We start from the raw sequence: 23,711 nt of genomic DNA, 5'->3' as shown, positions 1-23,711 counted from the left end.
TACAGTATGCGTGAATGATGGATTATTAAACTTTTCCAGACGCCTCTAATGCCTTTAAAGTCATGTGTGTGTGGGGACATATGTGCTGGCCACTTCAAATAGAGATTTACGCGATTATTTTGTGTTGATTTGGTAAGAAAACACGCGGTTTGTTGCTTGATGCTACAGTAGCACATGTCTCCAGTATGTAGGCTATTGAGTGGGGGAGGGATCAAGTGTTCACTAGTTAGTAGCCTACTCGATTGTGTTAATGCGTTGAGGCACACATTCACTCTCAACATAAAGGAACGAGTACAAAACACCATTTTGATCTGTGTTATCAAAGGTATAAAGTGTGCATCATGTTGAATAGTGTACAACATGTACAGTAGGCTACACATTATTATGAGGAACCCCCCCACCCCACACACCATAACAGTAGTTAATTCAACTATTACGGTATATTCCTTGTATTTAGAAGTCATACGATCACTTTACATGATCGTATGAGGAACAGACTGATATTTAAGCTGTAATAAAGCTCTGATAATTCTCGTGCGTGTCGTGAACATATGTGACATCACAGTTTGAGTTTGTGGGACGGGGAATACGATTTGTGAGCTGCAGCGGAGGGAACGATTTTTTATTTTTTTCTTATTTGTATTTTTAGTGACTTAACCCTCCTATTGCGTTCTGGACAATTTTGACCCGGCAGAGGTAAATAATAATTTTTAAATACTGTATAATTTTTTGGAAGACCCATTTGTGACGAGCTTTAACTTCCTGTCTGATGTCTTCAATATATCCACATAATGTTCCTTCCTCATGATGTCATCATCTATTTAGTGAAGTGCACCCGTCCCTCCTGCAGCACCCCCACAACATGATGCTGCACCCCCATGCTTCACAGTTGGGATGCTGTTCTTCACCCTTTTCCCTCCAAACATACCGATGGTCATTATGTCCAAACAGTTCAATATGTGTTTCATCAGATCAGAGGACATTTCTCCTAAAGTCAGATCTTTGTCCCCATGTGCACTTGCAAACTGTAGTCTGGCTTTTTTATGGTGGTTTTGGAGCAGCGGCTTCTTCCTTGCTGAGCCTTTCAGGTTATGTCCATATAGGACTGGTTTTGCTGTGGATCTAGATACTCGTCCACCTGTTTCCTCCAGCATCTTCACAAGGTCCTTTGCTGTTGTTCTGGGATTGATTTGCACTTTTCACACAAACTACGTTCATCTCTAGGAGACAGAATGCGTCTCCTTCCTGAGCGGTGTGATGACTGTGTGGTCACATGGTGTTTATACTTGTGTACTATTGTTTGTACAGATGAACGTGGCACCTTCAGGTGTTTGGAAATTGCTCCCAAGGATGAACCAGACTTGTGGAGGTCCACAATGTTTTTTCAGAGGTCTTTTGATTACTTTTAGTGTAACCTCCTATCAGAAGCTAATTGGCTAATCGTCTAAAGGCTTGACAGAATGTTCTGGAATTTTCCAAGCTGCTTAAAGGCACAGTTAACTTAGTGTATGTAAACTTCTGATCCACTGGAATTGTGATTATAGTCAATTGAAAGTGACACAATCGGTCTGTAAACCATTGTTGGAAAAATGACTCGTGTCATGCACAAAGTAGATGTCTTGCCAAAACTATAGTTTGCTAATATTAAATCTGTGGAGTGGTTAAAAAATGAGTTTTAATGATTTCAACTTAAGTGTATTTAAACTTCTGACAGTATGCACAGCCATGACACTTAACCAGTGGACTGCCACTAATGTTTAATAGCCACGTCGTGTTTTAGTCTTCAGTTCCTTAAAGTGTTTTATGGTTGTTGTTGTTTGTGTAGATGCCATTGGAGGGCATTTATTTCAGTGTCTAGACTAGATTTTGGTTGTATACTAAATCGGTCAAATTTGCAAATACACAGCCAGAGTTTGCTAGTAGTACGCATATGGTTTCCCACGATGCAGTACCTCTGTGCACACATTATATCAGCTTGTGTGTGTGTGTGTGTGTGTGTGTGTGGTAGGTCATATGTCAGATACTTCGTATATTACATTTTGAATCATTGGTAGTTGCTAAATGCTCAATATCCAGTATATTAGGGTTATTTAATTAAAGTTGATGTTGAATGGCTGATGAAGTAAACGGTTTGAATTTTAGGAATATTCGTTGAACATTTATACGTTGAAATACCTTGTAAAAGTGTGAATTAGTTTGTTAAGCATCAAGTGGAATAGGAAGCAGAATTGTAAAGTCCTAACTATTCTCTTCCCGGCTCACATCCTCTCCCACGCCACATGTTGTCACGAAGGACGTTATAAATAGCTTTAGATTTGCACAGAGTTGTAAATCATTACACATCAACGGAGTTAATGGTTAATCAGGTAGAAGAGAGAGAGTTATGAGTCCGGGGAATTTCCTCCTGGATTTGATCAAAGCCTTCAGGTTTCCCTCTGTGGAAAATCCAAATCCGTCTGAAACAATCATGCCAACATGGCCTAGTTTTCAAACACACAAGCAGACCATAATGTCCCTAAAACCTCCTCATGGGTGACTTAAAAGATTTTGTGCTAAAATAACGTTTTTTCAAAAACACATCATCACCCTTGCTAAAAACTGATCAGGATTTTATAGCAGTATCGGCTGTATTTTGACCAAAATGTTGCAGTTTCATATTAATCTATTAAAGCTGCTAGCAGTGATGAACGGGCCCACGCCAGTTGGTGTCTGTTGGGGCTGCTGTGCCAGAGGAATGCCACTCCAAGCATTTTTTTAGCATTTTTAAGCACTTAAAAGATGTTAAGAGTGTATCACAGAGTAAAACATGTCATTTCCTTTTGCCAGTAGGTGGCGCTATGACTATAACTGTATATTGGCATTTAGAAGTGTTCAGGCCGGGACTTTTATCAAACATGTGAAGATTGGAGCAAATTGGACATTTTATGTTTGAGTTATAATAACTTCCTTTTTTTATGGCGAAACATCAAGCTTTGTCAGACCGCCACGGCCGCACCGTGCAGTGAAAACTCAAAAGCTTCGCAATTTAGCATCGCCGAGGCCTTTAGATTAGATTAACCAAATATGAAGTAGATCTGATGAGTTTGTTATAGTACGAGTCCTGGAAATGGCAAAAACTGAGCAAAAATTGAAGAGAAAAATCGAAATGGCCGACTTCCTGTTGAGTTTAGGGCATGAGTCCAAGAGACTTATTTGTAGGTATTGGCATGTTACACATGTGTACCGATTTTTGTATGTGTAGGTGAAATATATCGTAAAGCGCACATCGTTGAATGTTTGTAGGTGGCGCTATTGAGCCATTTTGCCAAACCTCATTCTAAACCCGAATCAGATGAACATTTTCACCACTTCTGTTGCATGTGCAAAGTTTCACGAGTTTTCGAGTATGTTTAGGCCCTCAAAAATGCATTCAGGGTAAATAAATAATAATAAACGCCTAGAAGAACAATAGGGTCCTCGCCCCATCGGTTCTCGGGCCCTAATTAGTTGGCAGATGTAGTTAAAGTTACTATTTATCATAAATAATTTTCAGCAAAATAAATATTTTCATAAATAAGCAGGACTAGTTATATGTAATATTCTGACGGTTCCCATGAGTAGGACACTTTACTGAGTTGGGATTGTGCAACTGAAAATGTTTGTTTCCTACTCCATTATGGGTGTGTGATATGACCAAAATCTTATATCACAATACGAGTCATTTTTGTTTCTCCCCAATTTGTAACGGCCAATTCCCAATGCGCTCTAAATCCTTGTGGTGTTGTAGTGAATCGCCTCAATCCGGGTGGCGGAGGACAAATCTCATTTGCCTCCGCGTCTGAGACCGTCAATCCGCGCATCTTATCACGTGACCTATTGAGCGCGTTATCTTGGAGACGTAGAACATGTGGAGGCTTCACGCTGTTCTCCGTGCACAACTCACCACACGCCACACCGAGAGCGAGAACCACATTATAGTGACCACGAGGAGGGTACCCCATGTGACTCTACCCTCCCTAGCAACCGGGCCAATTTGGTTGCTAAGGAGACCTGACTGGAGTCACTCAGCACACCCTGGATTCAAACTCACGACTCCAGGTGTGATAGTCAGCGTCAATACTCGCCTACAATATATACCAATATATACAGTATATGATAACAATATATACCACGATAAAGTATTTTTTTGTTTTGGAAAATGCTTTATATATATATATATATATATATATATATATATATATATATATATATATATTGTACTGCTCATTTTGGATAATCCAGTCAGTGAATTAAATACTTCCAAATACCTCCTCTGTAATTTTCAATCTTGGAAATTGACTATAGTCCATGTAAAAAACAAATAAACTGTTTAAACTTAATTTTAAATAATTCTTACCAATAATATTATTATAAGCTTTCCTCAAGAAACTCGACATCTTCCTAAATCAGTGCAACAATGAAAATAATGCATCATTTAAAAAAATATCCAACCAAAATAAAACACTTTTAGGAAATGATTTAAACACTTCTCGCAGAAACAAATATGAAATAAAAATAAACAAAAATAATTATGACCGAAGTAATGCGGAGCGCATCTTTTGGCTTTCGTTATATTCTTTTGCATGATTCATTTTGAGATAAAACAAATTGCTTGTATTACGAGTGAATTCACAAGTGACATTTATCTATATATATTTTTTTTCTAACATTTTTATACTGTTTTGTTTATGTAAAAAAAAAAATATATATAAAAAAAAGTTGCAATGTCATGCATGCCATTACATCCGTGAACACTAGCCTAAAAAATATTCAAAGATATAAAATAGTGAAAAATAACTCAATATCAAAACACGATGATTGATGTGATAAAAGGTTATTTTGTACTTCTAAAACATTTTTGCAGTTGTTCAAAACAACAGAACTTATGTACATGTATGTAGTGTATATGATAGAGCATCGCATTCCTATTATCCATACATTGGGCAATTCCACAACATGCAAAAATAAAGTTTGTACCAAAGCAACAAAATGCTCTTTTAAGTTCTATTGTGTTGTAATGGGTAATGCCATACACACCGCTAGAGGGCGCCGCTTGCTTACACAGTGCTGACTGATGCGCTGAAATGCAGTCTATTTTTAAGCTTTCAAGCGTTTGTAATCGTACAAGACCATAGCTTAATCAATCATGTAGCCTTATGGATACCATACCATTATCGTTTGCTGGTGTCAAAGGCTTTTTGGATGGTTTTACCTCATCATGTATAGGTTAGTGCCGCTTTCACAAGTGTCACGTCTTTAACAACGTTTTATTCTTCATTAATGTGTGAACAAGAACTAAGAAAATTAAATATGACATGTTCGAAAGACTACCATCCCTTCTTCATTGTGTGTCTATCATCCTTTTGGGATTGTGCATTTGAATTCAGTGTTTTTACAAAGTGTGATGATCATTAATAATAAACGAACCGTCGTTTTATTGCCGTTTTCTTGCTTAATTTGCCGATGGTTTTAATTTGGTCAATAATTGGCCAATAAACTTAATTGAAGTATTTTTTTTTGTTGTGTGAATTCCATTATTTAGATATGTTTTTAAGTATTTAATTGATCTGGACAAAAAAATTCAGTCTTTGACTCATTAATTATTGTAACTATTTATTGAACGTCAGTGTCTTTTATCATATTGCTGTTGGAGCCATTTTGTTAAGGCAATAAGCCACTTGAGGCCCTGCGTTACAGTGATTTCACCATGTTTAAGGGGGTTTTATGTGTTTAGAACATACCTTACTTGTGGTAAAATCACTAACACAAAACTTATCATGCTTAATTGCTTTCATAAACGTGTCTTCAGTTTGACAACAATGATTTCCCCCCCAAATTTTTGCACAGCGCCAATCAACTCTGCTAAGTTGACTGCATACGAGAATTTAACTGACATGGCTTGTGTGGGTTCATTCATGCACCCCGAGACGCATTTTTACTCCGCAGAGCCGCTCAAGAGAAAATGGTTGCAGTTTTGCAGCTCTTGTTTGCACATCTGTCAGACGTGACCTGCCAGGAGAAAATGAGGCTCGCTGCCGGATTGCATGTGTCTCTTCTTTTCTACACATCTCTCGGCTGTGACCCGTTTTCCTTTTCTTTTTTTTCACATTAATCACTCTTGTGGTTTATTTTGGCTCTGTGCTTGTGACCGCTTTATCCTTGCATTTGTATATGAACCCAGTTTTTATACATTTAAAAAAAATTGTTAACCGTTTCATGACTTCTGCGTTATTTTTAAAATGTTAAATTCTTTTGGTTTTGTGGTGTGGTAGCAGGTCTTCAGACTAAAAACAGTGCCTTTTTTTAAGTTGTCAAAATAAGAGGCTTACACAGATCAGTTCAGTCGTGGTGGGTTGCTAACTAAAATTGGGATGCACATCTGTTTTTGTAGGGCTGTTGCTACTATGCTAAATCAAATAATAAATTTCTACCATATTAAGTCGTCATTTTTATTTGTTTAGTGCTTTTCACACTGCGCATCATTTCAAAGCAGCTTTATTATGTATTGTATTGTATATTGTTTATATTTATTATGCTATAACAAATTATTTTATAATTCATTAAGGCAGTACATTTCTGTTGAATCCTAAGTCCAAGGTTAAGTGGCCAGTGAAGTATCCCATGTTTTACGGTGGTTTTGACAGCAGTAGTAATAGACTGAAGTGATGTCTGGCTGGCACAGGCTGCAGTTAGTAGTCATTACGCAGCGACCCTTAGCAGTGGGAGTCAGACTTCTGGTTCTATCGAAGCTGGATCTGGCAGACTCTGGTAACCTTGGGATATGTATCCTAAGGTTGAGACAGGGAAACAAATAGAATTAAAGCTGCAAGCAGCGATGAACGGGCCCTCGCACACTGGTGCACGTTGGGGCTACTGTGCCAGGGGAATTTCACTCTTATTTCATTAGCATTTTTTTGCACTTAAATGATGTTAAGCGTGTATCACAGTGTAAAACATGTCATTTCCTGTTGCCAGTAGGTGGCGCTATGACTGAAACTTAATATTGGCATGTAGATGTATTTAGGCCGGGACTTTTATCAAACATGTGAAGTTTGGGGCGGATTGGACATTGTATGTACATGAGTTATAACAACTTCCTGTTTCATGGCGAAACATCGAAATTTGTCAGACCGCCACGGCCGCGCTGTGCAGTGAAAACTCAAAAGCTTTGCAATTTAGCATCGCCAAGGCCTTTAGATTAGATTAACCAAATATGAAGTAGATCTGAAGAAATCTCTAAGAGGAGTTTGTTAAAGTACGAAGCCTAGAAATGGCAAAAACTGAGCAACAATTGGAGAGAAAAATCTAAATGGCCGACTTCCTGTTGAGTTTAGGGCATGGGTCCAAGAGACTCTTTTGTTGGTATTGGCATGTTACATATGTGCACCAATGTTCGTATGTGTAGGTGAAACGTAGCGTAAAGCGCACATCGTTGAATGTTTGTAGGTGGCGCTATTGAGCCATTTTGCCATACCTCATTCTGAAATCCAAATCAGATGTACATTTACGCCACTTCTGATGCGTGTGCAAAGTTTCATGAGTTTTCGAGTATGTTTCGGCCATCAAAAATGCGATTCATTTCTGGAAAAAAAACATTAAACGCCTAGAACAATAGGCTCCTTGCACCATCGGTGCTCGGGCCCTAATAATATTATCGTAGATGCCTTTCGCTTTAAAGCAGAGTTATAGAATATGAGAAGTGTTTCCGGTTCAGCCGGAACTGAGAAATGCAGCATAACTATAAGTTTAGGGATAAATTAGGTGTATGTTTGGCTATATAGATAAGTCTTTAGTCTAGACTTAAACTGAGAGAGTGTGTCTGAGTCCCGAACACTGCTAGGAAGACTTTTCCATAGTTTAGAAGCCAAATATGATATTGCACCGAAAGTGATTGTATCACTTTAGAAGACATTAATGTAACCGCTGGAGTCCTAGAGACTTCAGAATGTCAAAATAAAAGCCAGTTTTAAAGTTAAAGGTGCATGATTGAGATGTACTACTGTTCTAAATGTCATGTTGTAATGTTGCTCATCATGTTGATATGTGTGTTTTCTTTAGATTGGAGCCATTCTTCAGCTCCGGTGTTTCTCATCCATTGAGGTTGTGAGTTAAGATGAGCATTACCAGTGATGAGGTCAACTTCCTAGTGTACAGATATCTACAGGAGTCAGGTAAACACCACGGATATCATCCACGGGAATATTAATAATGGCTGACAAACTCTTGCGACATTCATATCGCCATTTACACCTGATCGCTAAAATGCATCTACGGTGAGCACTTGTGATTGGATTTCAAGGGGAGTGTCTCTGTTAGCGTGTATACGATGTTAATCTCACCACAAACTGGATCTTTCGAGCAGAATGCTCATTATTTAGAATTTTCCAAACCATTATGGGCATTTCCAATATGGCAGGTTTATTTAAAAGCTGCATATGCAACCAGATTAATATCCTGTTTTAGAGCAACGGTTGATTGACCGGTGAGTAGGCAGTGTTTTGATGTTTTCTGGGACATTATATTACAAATTAGGGGTGCGCAATATATCAGTGTTCAAATGTGAGAACGGCCCCGTCTGCCGGCAGGTCATCCCCGCCTTCCTGAATCTGGGAGGGGAGACAACAACAATAGTAATTAAAAACACCGGGTACTCGCTGTAACGGCGAAGATCTGCTCCCCCCCCAAAAAAAAACACAGTCAAATTTAAAAGAGAGGGAAAGGCCAACATGGAGCCGCAGTGGGAGAGAGAGAGAAAAACACTTACTCGCCGGTTCTCCGATATGCCGTAGCTTGGTCCTCTGCCACTCCTCCACCCTCTAATGGACGACAGCCACGCCTCCCCGGACGGATCGGAGGCAGACCTCCGGCCCCTGGCAGACGGAACGCCTCGCCGCATTCTCAGGGAACAGAAGGGGTCTCCCCCGCCCCTGGCAGCGGTTCTCCCGCTCCAGGCGGTCGGCCGGGAGCCTTTCCCCGCTCGCGGTCGGCGGTTGTCGCGATCACGCCGCTTTAGCGGCTGGTAGGGTTCTTCCCCCCGCCACGGCAGCAGCCCCGTTCTCACCTCGAGGCCGGTGGCCATTCCTCCTCTCTCAGGTGGCCAGGCTCCTCCGGCTGCTCCGTTGGGGTGGATGTAGTGGCGAGGACTCTACTACGGCGCATCCCTCAACCTTCCTGGATTTCGGCATTAATGTAATGGGAGTTACCAAAATGGCTCATTTTGTGTTGTTGTGCGTTTGTGTTACAGGTTTCTCTCACTCAGCGTTCACCTTTGGCATTGAGAGTCACATCAGTCAGTCAAACATCAATGGCGCTCTGGTGCCTTCTGCTGCTCTCGTCTCCATACTACAGAAAGGACTGCAGTATGTGGAAGCGGAGATTAGCATTATCGAGGTCAGATTCAAAACTGGTTCATGATTATGAACACGAGTGCACGAACACGAGTTTCACCAGAATAATCACGATGTCTTCAATCTGTTGCTTTGTTTTCAGTTTTGCCTCGGTTATATTTTGTGCATGAATGTTTCAGGATGGCACGCTTTTTGACTGTCGGCCGATAGAGTCTCTGTCGCTCATTGACGCTGTGATGCCGGATACGGTCCAGTCCAGACAGCGGGCGTTCAAAGACGATCTCGAACCGAAGCAGCAGACCAACAGCACTAACGGCACGCATGCTCTTAGTAAGTCGTTCATTTTACAGAGAAAGTACTGAATGAGAAAACATGACTACTTGAGCCTAAATTATACCTTTTGTTTCTCCTGAATGAAGTAAAGCAACGTGTGTTTATACTACAGGTGGCGTCAGTATAAAACGATGGCACTTTTCCACTGCACGTTACGGTTCGACTCGACTCAACGTGGGTGGGATTATAGGCTGATCGTCATAGTTACGCCGCCTCTACTGCCGTGACATCATCTTAAACGCGACACAAACATTACTGACCATAAACAATAACACGAGCGCTAGCTGTTAGCGACTAGCTCATTGTGCTGCATAAAGCAGTTGTTCATGGTGATTTTACACGAGTGTAACAGTTAAATTGGTTGTTTTAGAAGCTTCCAGTAGCTGCTCAACTAAATAAAGTGAAGCTATCAAGCAGAGTATAGAGTTAACGTAACAAAACGTACCATCCTCCATCGTGGACTCCAACAACACTCTCCGTCCCATCGCTCGCTGGTTTAGATAGCGTCCATTTGGTCGAACCACTTCCCCTTTTCCTTGATGGTTCTGTAGTGACTTTTACGTTTTTTTAACTTTTCGCTACACTGTTGGTAGGCCTGGTGGTAGCGTGTACGGCCAACAGTTGAGACACTTCCTAAAAGTGCCTGTTTTCATTTTGCGTAATTTCGTTCGTCGCTAATGAGAGGAACGTCTGCACCTCTTTTATTGATCACGGCGTGGTTTTGTGCACTGCCGTTTCTTTTTACAATTCGAAAGTCATGTGAACAAATGATACTGCTATCACTGTTGCTAACTTTAAAACTAGCCATGTCGCAAATCCAGTGACGCCAGTAGTGACGATTCTCTCTGACCAATCAGTGATCTGCAGGATTATGACGTCACATTAAGTATCGGCTCGGCTCGCTTGGAACCTCGACCCAAGGCGGTACTAAAAGTACCAGGTACAATCCACAGTGGAAAACCCCCAAAAAGCGAGCAGAGTCGAGCTGTACCGTGCAGCGGAAAGCCCCATTAGTTACTTGAGGTGATAAAGAAACTAAACTCAATCATCAATGCTTTTCCACTAGCCAAGAATGTCAGAGATGTGTGCGTACAGGAGAAATATCACCAAACATACGCCTTAGCAGAAGTGACATTTTGTTTGCATATTTAGTCGAACTAAAAGCAGCCTGTTTAGTAAGTGTAATTAGCCCTGATAAGTTGACATCAGAGAACTCTAAATAAATGCACATGACAATTTAGTGAAGTATTGACGAGCACGTGCATTTCCTCTCCGTCAGATCATCGTGAGGAGTTGATGGAGGTGGACGGAGATATCCGGATTCCTGCTGGCAAAGCCACAGTGTTGAGAGGTCACGAGTCAGAGGTCTTTATCTGTGCCTGGAACCCTGTCTGTGACCTCCTGGCCTCGGGGTGAGTCACTCTATAGACGCTGACCGTAAACGATGTCGTTTCATATTGTGCGAGTGTAACTCCTACAGAAAGTATTGATTTCAAAAGAGTGATTCGCTCACTAATAGTTTGAGTTGTAGCAACTGAAATAACAATAAATGGACCTAAATATTGTGGACCTAGTGAGCTTTCTAGAGACTTTTCTCTCGTCATATAATAGCTAATAAATTATAATAGCTTTCAATTCCATACAAATCAGTATTTCATGTTCATTTATCCATTTATTTGGTTAGTTAGTGGTGTAATAAGCAGGATAATGAGCAGTCAGATGGTTGTTTTCGCAAAGTAAGCCCCTGTTTTGCTTCGCAACGGGTCCTGATCATCATGTCAGGGTTTATTTTGTGATAACAACCGTCTGACTGTTCTTTAAAGGGGGAAATAATTGTGCCATGACTGTTGTTACCATAAACTGAAATCGATATAAAAACTATAAATAATTGGGAACTGAAACAAAATAAACTATAATTAACAATCATGAGTGAAATCTAATGAAAACATAATTATAATAATTTTTTTCTTCCCAATTTGGAATGTGCTCGAAGTCCTCGTGGTGGCGTAGTCAATCCGCGCATCTTATCACGTGACTTGTTGAGCGTGTTACCATGGAGACGTAGCACGTGTGGAGGCTTCACGCTATTCTCCACGGCATCCACGCACAACTCGCCACACGCCCCACCGAGAGCGAGAACCACATTATAGCGACCACGAGGAGGTTACCCCATGTGACTCCACCCTCCCTAGCAACCGGGCCAATTTGGTTGCTAAGGAGACCTGACTGGAGTCACTCAGCACGCCCTGGATTCAAACTCGCGACTCCAGGTGTGATAGTCAGCGTCAATACTCGCTGAGATACACCAACGAAAACATAATTAAACGTATTTAAATTTGAAGGACAAATTTCAAAATAAAAACTAAAGTTATGTAATGACCCGATAACGAGCGCACCAGTCTGGTTGTGGAAGTATAAATCCCGTTAATTTTGTCCATTGGCGAATTGGTTCTTAACAATAACTTGCGACAGATCTACTGTGAGCTCTGAGGTTGTTAATCGATGGTTTGTGCTTCTGTTGAAGCCATCAGTCTGCATTATTTCCACTTCATTTGTTAGAAATGTTTAATGGTGAAGAACTACACTACCCATAATCCTAAAGAGAGATCCACCAATCAGAGTACAGCAAATCCCTACTCTCTCAAACTACTTATTTATTAGTATAAATCGGAATATTTCTGCACTGAACTTAAATATATACTTTTTGGGGACCTGGGTATCTCTGCGAGTATTGACGCTGACTATCACCTCTGGAGTCGTGAGTTTGAATCCAGGGTGTGCTGAGTGACTCCAGTCAGGTCTCCTTAGCAACCAAATTGGCCGGTTGCTAGGGAGGGTAGTGTCGCATGGTGTAACCTCCTCGTGGTCACTATAATGTGGTTCTCACTCTCGGTGGGGCGTGTGGTGAGTTGCGCATGGATGCCGCGGAGAATAGCGCGAAGCCTCCACATGAGCTACGTCTCCATGGTAACACGCTCAACAAGTCACGTGATAAGATGCGCGGATTGACTGTCTCAGACGGAGGCAACTGAGATTCGTCGCCACCACGAGGACTTGGAGCGTATTGGGAATTGGGTGTTCCAGATTGCGGAGAAAATAATAAAATGTATATATTTATAAAAACATATATATATAGTTTTTATAAATATAACTTTATAAAATATTGTTTTTTATATTTCCATCATATACATTTTTTTACGTAATTTGCAATGCTTCTTGGGATTGTAGTTTCCTCATTAAACACGTTAAGTACACCGCCTTGTATCTTTGTCTTTTTGTCTGATTTTCAAATCCTAAATATTTTATGTTTTGATTCACCTCGGAGCGGGTTGGTTTGGGTCATTGGTTACAACAGTAAAAATACTGTTTTCTCAAATGTTAAGCGTGACGTTGTGTTCACTACATAGTTTCGTGCATGTTGTTATATTGATTTGTTTATTATATTTTTACGTGCTGTTTGTGCTGCAGTTCTGGTGACTCCACAGCTCGTATATGGAACCTGAATGAGAACAGTAACAGCGGCTCGACTCAGCTGGTGCTGCGTCACTGTATTAGAGAAGGGGGGCAGGACGTTCCTAGTAACAAAGACGTCACTTCATTAGACTGGAACGTGAGTGCATTTCATTAACCTTTATTAAATGGATAGTTACGGCTCGAAATGCTGATTGGATGAGCTGCATTCAAAGCCTAAATGAATGCGCCAAGTTGCTAGGCAACTTACAGGATCATTCATGAACTGTGCTACTTGGCAGAGGTATTGATTATTTGCATTATTTTATTTATTTTTCTCCCAATTTGGAATGCCAATTCCCAGTACTTAGTAGGTCCTCGTGGTGGCACAGTTACTCTCCTCAATCCGGGTGGCGGAGGACGAGTCTCAGTTGCGTCCGCTTCTGAGACCGTCAATCGGCGCGTCTGATCACGTGACTCGTTGTGCATGACACCGCGGAGACTCACAGCATGTGGAGGCTCATGCTACTCTCCACGATCCACACACAACTCACCACACGCCCCATTGAGAGAACCAGTAATCACCACCACGAGGAGGTTACCCCATGTGACTCTACCCTCCCTAGCAACCGGGCCAATTTGGTTGCTAAGGAGATAGGGGTGATAGTCAGCGTCAATACTCGCTGAGATACCCCGACCCCCAATTATTTGCAAGAACGTCCTTTAACTGTGGTAAAGTCACTGTAATGATATAAAGATGGTGAATTTGCAATATAATTCTAGCGTTTGGAATCAACCGTCTCACGTTAGCTCCATTTTTTGTTTCTCGATCAAATATTTATTTTGTGTGCAGAGTGACGGGTCTCTACTAGCAACCGGATCGTATGACGGTTTTGCAAGAATATGGACTAAAGATGGTACGTCAACTCTTACACATGGCACAGTAATGCCCTAAAACAGACAACTAATCAAACTCGTCAAGCAAGTGTCATTTAAACCATGTTTCTGGTTTTTACAGGTAATCTGAGTAGCACACTGGGACAGCACAAAGGGCCCATATTTGCACTCAAGTGGAATAAGAAAGGAAACTGTATTCTGAGCGCTGGAGTTGATAAGGTGGATTGATCTTCTATTCTATCTGTCTGTCTGTTTGTCATCTGTCTTTCTTTTCGGTCTATCTGCCTATATCTGTCTGTCATCAGTCTTTCTTTTCTGTCTGTCTGTCTGTCTATCTGCCTATATCTGTCTGTCATCAGACTTTCTTTTCTGTCTGTCTAGCTGTCTGTCTGTCATCAGTCTTTCTTTTCTGTCTGCCATCAGACTTTCTTTTCTGTCTGTCTGTCATCAGACTTTCTTTTCTGTCTGTCTAGCTGTCTGTCTGTCATCAGTCTTTCTTTTCTGTCTGTCTGCCATCAGACTTTCTTTTCTGTCTGTCTGCCATCAGACTTTCTTTTCTGTCTGTCTAGCTGTCTGTCTGTCATCAGTCTTTCTTTTCTGTCTGTCTGCCATCAGACTTTCTTTTCTGTCTGTCTAGCTGTCTGTCTGTCATCAGTCTTTCTTTTCTGTCTGTCTGCCATCAGACTTTCTTTTCTGTCTGTCTGCCATCAGACTTTCTTTTCTGTCTGTCTAGCTGTCTGTCTGTCATCAGTCTTTCTTTTCTGTCTGTCTGCCATCAGACTTTCTTTTCTGTCTGTCTAGCTGTCTGTCTGTCATCAGTCTTTCTTTTCTGTCTGTCTGCCATCAGACTTTCTGTCTGTCTGTCATCAGTCTTTCTGTCTGTCTGTCATCAGTCTTTCTTTTCTGTCTGTCTGTCTATCTATCTGTCATCAGTCTTTCTTTTCTGTCTGTCTGTCTTTCTGTCTGTCTGTCTGTCATCTGTCTGTCTTTTCTGTCTGCCATCAGACTTTCTGTCTGTCTGTCATCAGTCTTTCTTTTCTGTCTGTCTGTCTATCTATCTGTCATCAGTCTTTCTTTTCTGTCTGTCTGTCTGTCTGTCTGTCATCTGTCTGTCTTTTCTGTCTGTCATCAGACTTTCTTTTGTCTGTCTGTCTATCTTTCTATCTGTCTGTCATAAGTCTTTTCTGTCTGTGTCTGTCTATCTTTCTATCTGTGTTTGTCATCAGTCTTTCTTTTCTGTCTGTCTATCTTTCTTTTCTGTCTGTCTGTCTATCTTTTCTTTCTGTCTGTCATCAGTATTTCTTTTCTGTCTGTCATCTGTCTGTCTGTCATCTGTCTTTTCTATCTTTCTATCTGTGTTTGTCATCATTCTTTCTTTTCTGTCTGTCTATCTTTCTTTTCTGTCTATCTATCTTTCTTTTCTCTCTGTCATCAGTCTTTTCTTTTCTGTCTGTCTGTCTATCTTTTCTGTCTGTCATCTGTCTATCTATCTTTCTTTTCTGTCTGTCATCAGTCTTTTTTTCTGTGTCTATCTGCCTATATCTGTCTGTCATCAGACTTTCTTTTCTGTCTGTCTGTCTATCTTTCTATCTGTCTGTCTGTCATCAGTCTTTTCTGTCTGTGTGTCTGTCTGTCATCAGTCTTTCTTTTCTGTCTTTCTATCTGTCTGTCTGTCATCAGTCTTTCTTTCTGTCTGTAAAACTGACTTGTGTAATGAATCATTCACCTCTTTCATTGTCTCTCTTGCAGACGACCATCATTTGGGACGCGCACACAGGTGAAGCTAAGCAGCAGTTCCCTTTTCATTCTGGTGAGTTCACAGAACTAGCGGCTTTATGAACTTATGTATGTAGATTTCATTATTGTATGTATGCGCACACATTTAGAGGATTGCAGACTTCATCCAATGTCTTAAAGTCTTGTTCTTATATCAAATATTGCATTGATAACAATCTTTGCTGAAAATGACAACAGAAGGATTAACACTGAATTGTTCAAAATAATAAATATTAGGGCTTGATCGGTCCTCTGATGTCACAGGATTGTTTTTATTGATCTTCTCCTCAGCTCCGGCTCTGGACGTCGACTGGCAGAATAACAGCACGTTTGCATCCTGCAGTACGGACATGTGCATCCACGTGTGTCGCCTAGGAAGTGAGCGACCGCTCAAAACCTTCCAAGGGCACACGGTGAGCCGCTCGTAGCATGCTAACATGCCATCTCTCCATCATTCCGACCAGCTGTACGCGGGTGTAAAATGGTAAATAAATACAGCGTGTCTCTCTTTCAGAATGAAGTGAACGCCATTAAATGGGACCCGTCGGGAACGCTGTTAGCATCCTGTTCTGACGACATGACGTTAAAGGTACAGGTTGCATTTTGTTAAACGTTACAATGGCTACAGTGACTGTTTGCTTGAATTGGACACATTGCATTCACTCTCGCTGCAGATCTGGAGTATGAAGCAGGATTCATGTGTTCACAATCTTCAAGCTCACAATAAAGAGATCTACACCATCAAATGGAGCCCGACGGGTGTCGGCAGCAACAACCCCAATGCCAACACCCTACTGGCAAGGTAACGCCCTGCAGTCTCGCACGTAAACACCCTTAACCCGATCAAAATACTCCAGATGATTGACCAAGAACCATTAATGATGCTTCAGATTGGGGGTTTTCTAACCTGACTTTGCATGATTTTCTCCAGTGCGTCTTTTGACTCAACGGTGCGATTATGGGATGTTGAGAGGGGCGTTTGCATCCACACGCTCACCAGACACCAGGAGCCGGTCTACAGCGTCGCCTTCAGTCCTGATGGGAAGTTCCTAGCCAGCGGATCCTTTGATAAATGCGTGCACATCTGGGACACTGTGGTCAGTTATCGGTCGTTCACAAACACCGCTGATGTGGGTAGATCATAAGTTTGAGTTTGTGTTCATGATGCACGAGTGTTGTGTTTCAGAGCGGAGCTTTAGTGAACAGCTACAGAGGAACTGGAGGAATATTTGAGGTGTGCTGGAACAGTTTGGGAGATAAAGTTGGCGCGAGTGCGTCAGATGGAACGGTACGTTTATCGCTTGAACTCGTTAGAAAGATTGCACCGAAATGCTTTAATATATCTGTGTTGTGAAGCTACTTTGCAACTTTAGCTTGTCGAGCTATAAGCTACTCATCATTTAAAGTAGTTTGACTACAGTTAGGGAGCGCTTTTGAAAAGTAGGCAAAATTGAAGTTATTTAACCCTTGTGTGTCAATAATAAAGTTACTCAGAGGTCCTCAGAGGACACAAATGTCCATGTCAAAAGCTGACATGATAATATTATATATTAATATTATTTTCCACTTTCAATGAGTCAATTTTTTAACCAACATCAGTTCTGATCATAACTATCAAATATTCATAAATGTTCATTAATTTAACCCTTTAAATGCCAGTTTGTTTATATAATGCCACTGTTGATTTTATATGAAGAAAGAAACACAAATTAATTATTTTTCATACACTAAATGCTAAGGGAAATGTATTTGGTGGGGGTTATCACAGTCTGGGATATGTTAATGATTGGCAGTGATATTGATTTTGATGCATTATTATTTTTTGTGCAGTGTCAGATTTAAAAAAATTAAAGTCACACTCAGGACCTTAGAGGACAAAACATGTCCACATCCAAAAACTGCCACATAAATATTATATATTAATATTATTTTCCACTTTCACTGACCAACATCAGTCCTGATCATAACTACTAAGTATTCATTTATGTTTAGGATTTTAACCCTTTAAATGCCAGTTTGTTTATATAATGTTACTGTTGTTTATACACACACACATACACACACACACATATATATACACACACACGCACACATATATACACACACGCACACATATATACACACGCGCATATACACGCACATATAAACGCATATACACACACGCACGCATACACACACACACACACACATATATATACGCATATACACACATATGCACGCATATACACACACACACACATATACACGCACGCACGCATATACACGCACGCGCATATACACGCACGCACGCATATACACACGCACGCATATACACACACGCACGCATATACACACACGCACGCATATACACGCACGCATATACACGCACGCATATACACACACACACACATATATATACGCATATACACACATATGCACGCATATACACACACACACGCATATACACGCACGCACGCATATACACGCACGCACGCATATACACACGCACGCATATACACACGCACGCATATACACGCACGCATATACACACACGCATATACACACACGCACGCATATACACGCACGCATATACGCACGCACGCATATACGCACGCACGCATATACGCACGCACGCATATACACACGCACGCATATACACACGCACGCATATACACGCACGCATATACACACACGCACGCATATACACGCACGCACGCACGCATATACACGCACGCATATACACACGCACGCATATACACACACGCACGCATATACACGCACATATAAACGCATATACACGCACGCACGCACACACACACACACATATATATATACACGCATATACACACATGCATGCATATACACACATATGCACGCATATACACACACACACACACACACACATATATACACACGCACGCATATACACACACGCACGCACGCATATACATGCACGCACGCATATACACACGCACGCACGCATATGCACGCACGCATATACACACACACACACACACTTGTATCTGCATCATGTATTCAGTTGTCCTGCAGGTCTCTATAATACAGTAAACAGAGAATAGGGGAAAAGCTTGTATTTGCTCCACAGGATAAATATGAGAAAAATGGCGCCATCTGGTGGAAAATATATAAAATTAAAATGTTGATGCCAGGGCTCCGGAATAAAAGCATAATATCATAGAATTCATGATGTCACAATTCCTGCCTTTTGGCAAAATGTATGTTGTTGGCATTAACAGCCAAAATGCAAAAATTAAAAAGACAAAAATGTCCCAAAGGTCGCACGTTTTTGTAAAAATGTTACACTATGCAACTGACCTTCTTTGCTATTTTTTTTTAAGTTATAAGCTCTTACTTTTGGGTGTGCCGTTTAAGCGGAAATCCGTCAAAATGCCTCCAGGGTGTAAAAATGCTGTTAAATTAGTAGCATAACGACGTTTAGTTAATTCTCTCCAACTCTGTTATATTGCAAAAGCACATTTTCATAATGGTGCATCTTCACCTCTTGTTTTGTTTTTCCAGGTCTGTGTTGTTGATTTACGGAAGTAACACTTGATGAATCTGAGGGTGGATGCAGGATCTCTGCAGCTGCTGCTGGCCGTCCTGCATGGAGGCAGGCCGTTGGGACCTGCGCCCTTACCAAGAAATCAAATCCAGTTATTTAAGATGGTCCGAACGAGACCGCTTGTGCTGTTGGCGATGTCCGTTCCATGCACTAGATGGACAGCGAGGAGGCTCGAGAGCCAAAAGCCAGATATGTTCAAGAGTTTTTGTTTTTTTTACTCGTTTGTAATCCAATGTTGTTGGACAGAACTGGCGTTGGGTCATTTTGGGCACGGTTTCCTGGAGAACAATCTTTGGAAGTCACTTTTAGTCAATGCAAGGCTTAATATGTGCCCTCTTAAACGGCCCATCGTGTGAATCTCACCTCGATGAAGAACATTAAATATTTGTCGGTGTCATCACCGGACCGGAACGACTTTTGAGTGTTTTCCATCTTAACTGTATAATATTGAGGTGACTGAAGAAGTCGACTGCAGAGGAGGTTATTTTATTAAAATGTTTGATTTATGTATTTTATTAAGTGTATTATCTCCTCCACTGGATGTACATTTAATGAATGTAAAGTTGTAAATTAGATCACCACACTGATTTTTATTAACTGTGTTAATATGTTTATAAACATAAAATCAGCTTTCTTCAGAAGCTACAGATGTGCGCCTCAAAATCTGTTGTTTTGTAAGTAGTAAAGGAACATTCCAGACTGTGTGTGTTCATTCTCAGGCCACTTAGTTTTAGTTTGAAAATGCATCAGTTTCGCTACTTTTACGCCTCTCGTCCACTGTAGAATGGCGTCATCCACTGAAAAACGAAGCATTTCAAAAGACGCTTTTTATACAAAGTGACTTACAGTGCACTTATTACAGGGACAATCCCCCCGGAGCAACCTGGAGTTAAGTGCCTTGCTCAAGGACACTATGGTGGTGACTGTGGGGGTCGAACCAGCGACCTTCTGATTACCAGTTATGTGCTTTAGTCTACTACGCCACCACCAGCACTCCTTTAAGCTGCGTACACACTGCCAGCGACATCGACTTCATACCATTCATTTTCAATGAGAGCACAGCGACTTCCGGCGACACGAGCTGTCGCGACCGTTGGCGACTAGATGTGGCCGTGTCCAGCGACACGACAAAGTTGAGACAAGTTCAACGGAAGTGACAGCCAATAGGAGAGAAGACGGGAGAGCTCACGTGATCCTTCTCTCGCTCTCTCTCTCTCTCTCTCTCAGCTCCTGCAGTAAAGGAAAGATGGATGAAAGGCTAATTCTTGCTGTTAGAAACGTTCCAGTGCTCTATGATATGTCTCTTCCCACGTCCAAGGACATTTTTAAGAAAAATACTGTGTGGAAAGGTGTATCTGAGATTGCGGGGATTTTGTGGACCCAGACAGACCGGCGTTTGCGTTTTCGCCTCAGATAAACAGCCGCTATGCTAACGGCACGCCTTGTTTCTCATTCATCTTTGATATAAAGCATTTTATGTACTGATTCCATTTATATTTAGTCTTTTCCCTCCAAAATTTGTGTTTTTAGTGCCAAGAAAAGAGATTTGTCAAGAGCAATGGAATGATCCGTGAATGTCATTTACAAACGTTACTAGGCAACCAGTAGTGGGAACGCCCACTAGCGACTTCACCACCAGCCACTGGCGACCGCAGTGTGTACGCAGCTTTACTGCACACTATGGAAAATGATGCCGATAGTAAATGAAAACAGATTAGAGTGGATGTGGCCTCAGTGAGCTAGTGCAGACGCCTTGCGCTAGGTCCTAACCAGACACGACGCTGTTAACGCGACAAATGGTACTAGCCCATTTAGACGGGTTGGATGTAAACACACATTTATAATCCAGCGGTCAAAGTTTATCAAGCAATGCGAGGCGAAAATGTTCTTTGCGTTGTATGTGAACGCACCATTAAGAGTTGTTACACCAGGTTTTAAGTCGTTGACGCCAAACATTAATGGCGCTCGATGCCATCTGACTAATCGTTGCAAGTTTGAAAGCAAAAGACCACAATTTAGTATTCAGAGCGACTTAATTATTGGGTCTGTTCCTCACACAAAGCTAGCGTAGCCTATGATTTCAGAAGACTTGGAATATAGTGCATGAGTCATATGCACTATTAAATACAGCTGAATCCACGTCTGACGTGAAAACATAAGACTAATGCGGCGTTCATATACAACGCGAATCGAGCATTTCGCGCGGCACTATTGTATACAAAGTCAATACAAAGACGCGAATTGTATGACACAACGTCAACGTATCTGGGACTTCCACAACAGACACAGAGCAGCAATCGTTGTGATATCGGACTTCGATGATGGCGGAAAGATAAGTTGACGTAGAAGCCCCTCCTCCTGTCCTTTTCCGTTAGAGAAGCGGGAATACTCGCGGGTTCGCGCGAACGCCAGTTTAAACGTTGAATCCAACGGTCAAACTGATATTTATTTATTTTTGCGTTTATTTTCGCGTTGTATGTGAACGCATCATTTTAGGATGTTCAAGATTCACGAACAATTCATCAGTGCGCGTTATTTAAAAAATAAATAAATATCATAATAATAATAAATAACAAAAATGCTTCTGATACACTTTCCTATTTGGCTGACGTCACCAATCCCGCTTACTTTTCATCACATGACTATATAGAGACAGTTTTCACCCTCCAATCAATTCCTGAGATAAAATCACGTGCCTGGATAAACATTACAACACTTCCGGAAACACGGCACTGCTGTTGCCAACGGAGATGCCACTGATGAGGTTGGGTACACCGAGCCAAATGGACGACCTGACCATAATTCCTGGAAAGATTTGTTAAAGGGACAGTTCACTCAAAAATTAAAATTCCCTTATTTACTCACCCTCATGCCATCCCAGATGTGTGTGGCTTTCTTTCTTCTGCAGAACACAAATTAAGATTTTTAGAAGAATATTTCACCTCGGTAAGTCCATACAATGCAAGTGAATGGTGACCAGGACTTTAAAGCACATAAAGGCAGCATAAAAGTAATCGACTCCAGTGGTTTAATCCATGTCTTCAGAAGTGATATGTTTGTTATTGTTTCTGTCCTGTCAGGGGTCACGACCCCTGTGTGCCCTCTGCCCCATCAGGATGCTTCCTCCAGACACATCTAAAAGTGACCATTTTTTTAAAATCTCACTACCGTACACACAAAATATCGGATGAGACCGCAGCTCTTAAAGTCCTACAGTTCATGTGGTTAATACTGTTAATTGAAAGACCATTTTAAATGACAAAAATAGAGAATGACTTCAAATGAGAAATGGTGACCAGTAACAGCACGCATTAAGTATACACTTTCCCTGATACATTCGTTAACAGCTTAACCTAAAATCTTGATTTAAAAGAAAATGACTACCCAAATCCTGCTGCATGTCTCTCATGAAGTGCAGTTTCAGGATGAATGCAGAACTGCACTGCGATCTGCAGCCAGTAGATGGCGCTGTTACACAACACAACCACTGGTAGAGCTGTTCTTGTGCTTACATTTACTGTATTTCTATATTTAAGTAGCACATATAAAGGTGAATATTATAGCTTATTCTACTTTAGATTATGCATAGTATTATGAGAACAATACACTTTCACATTTAAATTTTTCAGTCAAATATATATACATATATATACAAAAGTTACTGCAACCCCTGCTGACACAAAGGGTCCACTAGAGTTCTTATGCGGTTGCTATGTGATGTTGCTAGGAAGTTGCTAGGGTGGTTACCAGGACATGACTAGGTTGTTATTAGTGGTTGCTAGGTTGTTCAGGGTGGTTGCTAGAATTTGTGGGCGTCCTTTAGAGTTCCTCGGTGCTTGCAATATGTTGCTAGGCAGTAGCTAGTGTATCCTGAGAGGTTGCTAGGGTGTTCTTAGTATCTGCAAGAATTTTGCTGGGGTCCACTAGAGTTCTTAGATGGTTGCTATGTGTTGTTGCTTGGCAGTTGTTCTGAGTGGTGACCAGGGCATTCAAATGTTGATATTTATGGTTGCTAGAGTGTACAGGGTGGTTGCCAGAAATTTGATGGGTGTCTGCTAGGGTTCCTGAGTGGTTGCTAGGCTGCTTAGTGGTGGCTAGATGGTAGGTAGGGTGTTCAGGGTGGTTGCTACAATTTTGATGGTGTCCACTAGAGTTCCTGGGTGGTTGCAATATGTTTCTAGACAGTTGTTTGGGTATCCTGAGTGGTTGCTAGGGTGTTACTAGGGTGTTCTTGGTGCTGGATAGGTGGTTCAGGGGGGTTGCTAGAAATTTGTTTGGTGTCCGCTAGAGTTCCTGAGTAGTCGCTAGGGTGCTCTTGGTTTTGGATA

General features: G+C 41.3%; 1 protein-coding gene across 1 annotated transcript in view; it reads left to right on the top strand.

Moving 5' to 3' along the window:
* The window catches only part of LOC127658928 (F-box-like/WD repeat-containing protein TBL1XR1), a 20,439-nt gene extending 373 nt beyond the window's left edge, over positions 1–20,066 (top strand). The window contains exons 2-15 of the mRNA XM_052148502.1: positions 8,077–8,189; positions 9,263–9,408; positions 9,545–9,695; positions 10,978–11,110; positions 13,167–13,308; positions 14,002–14,065; positions 14,167–14,264; positions 15,795–15,855; positions 16,113–16,234; positions 16,336–16,410; positions 16,496–16,623; positions 16,753–16,918; positions 17,008–17,109; positions 19,341–20,066. Coding sequence (XP_052004462.1) covers positions 8,132–8,189; positions 9,263–9,408; positions 9,545–9,695; positions 10,978–11,110; positions 13,167–13,308; positions 14,002–14,065; positions 14,167–14,264; positions 15,795–15,855; positions 16,113–16,234; positions 16,336–16,410; positions 16,496–16,623; positions 16,753–16,918; positions 17,008–17,109; positions 19,341–19,367 — 1,473 coding nt within the window. The 5' untranslated portion in view covers positions 8,077–8,131 and the 3' untranslated portion in view covers positions 19,368–20,066. The remainder of the gene's footprint in view (positions 1–8,076; positions 8,190–9,262; positions 9,409–9,544; positions 9,696–10,977; positions 11,111–13,166; positions 13,309–14,001; positions 14,066–14,166; positions 14,265–15,794; positions 15,856–16,112; positions 16,235–16,335; positions 16,411–16,495; positions 16,624–16,752; positions 16,919–17,007; positions 17,110–19,340) is intronic.
* Positions 20,067–23,711: the final 3,645 nt, after the last annotated feature.

This window comes from Xyrauchen texanus, chromosome 18 (assembly GCF_025860055.1).
Source record: "Xyrauchen texanus isolate HMW12.3.18 chromosome 18, RBS_HiC_50CHRs, whole genome shotgun sequence".
Lineage (NCBI taxonomy): Eukaryota > Metazoa > Chordata > Actinopteri > Cypriniformes > Catostomidae > Xyrauchen > Xyrauchen texanus.
The sequence above is the reverse complement of the archived record's forward strand: the minus strand, read 5'-3'. Positions and strand labels throughout refer to the sequence as shown.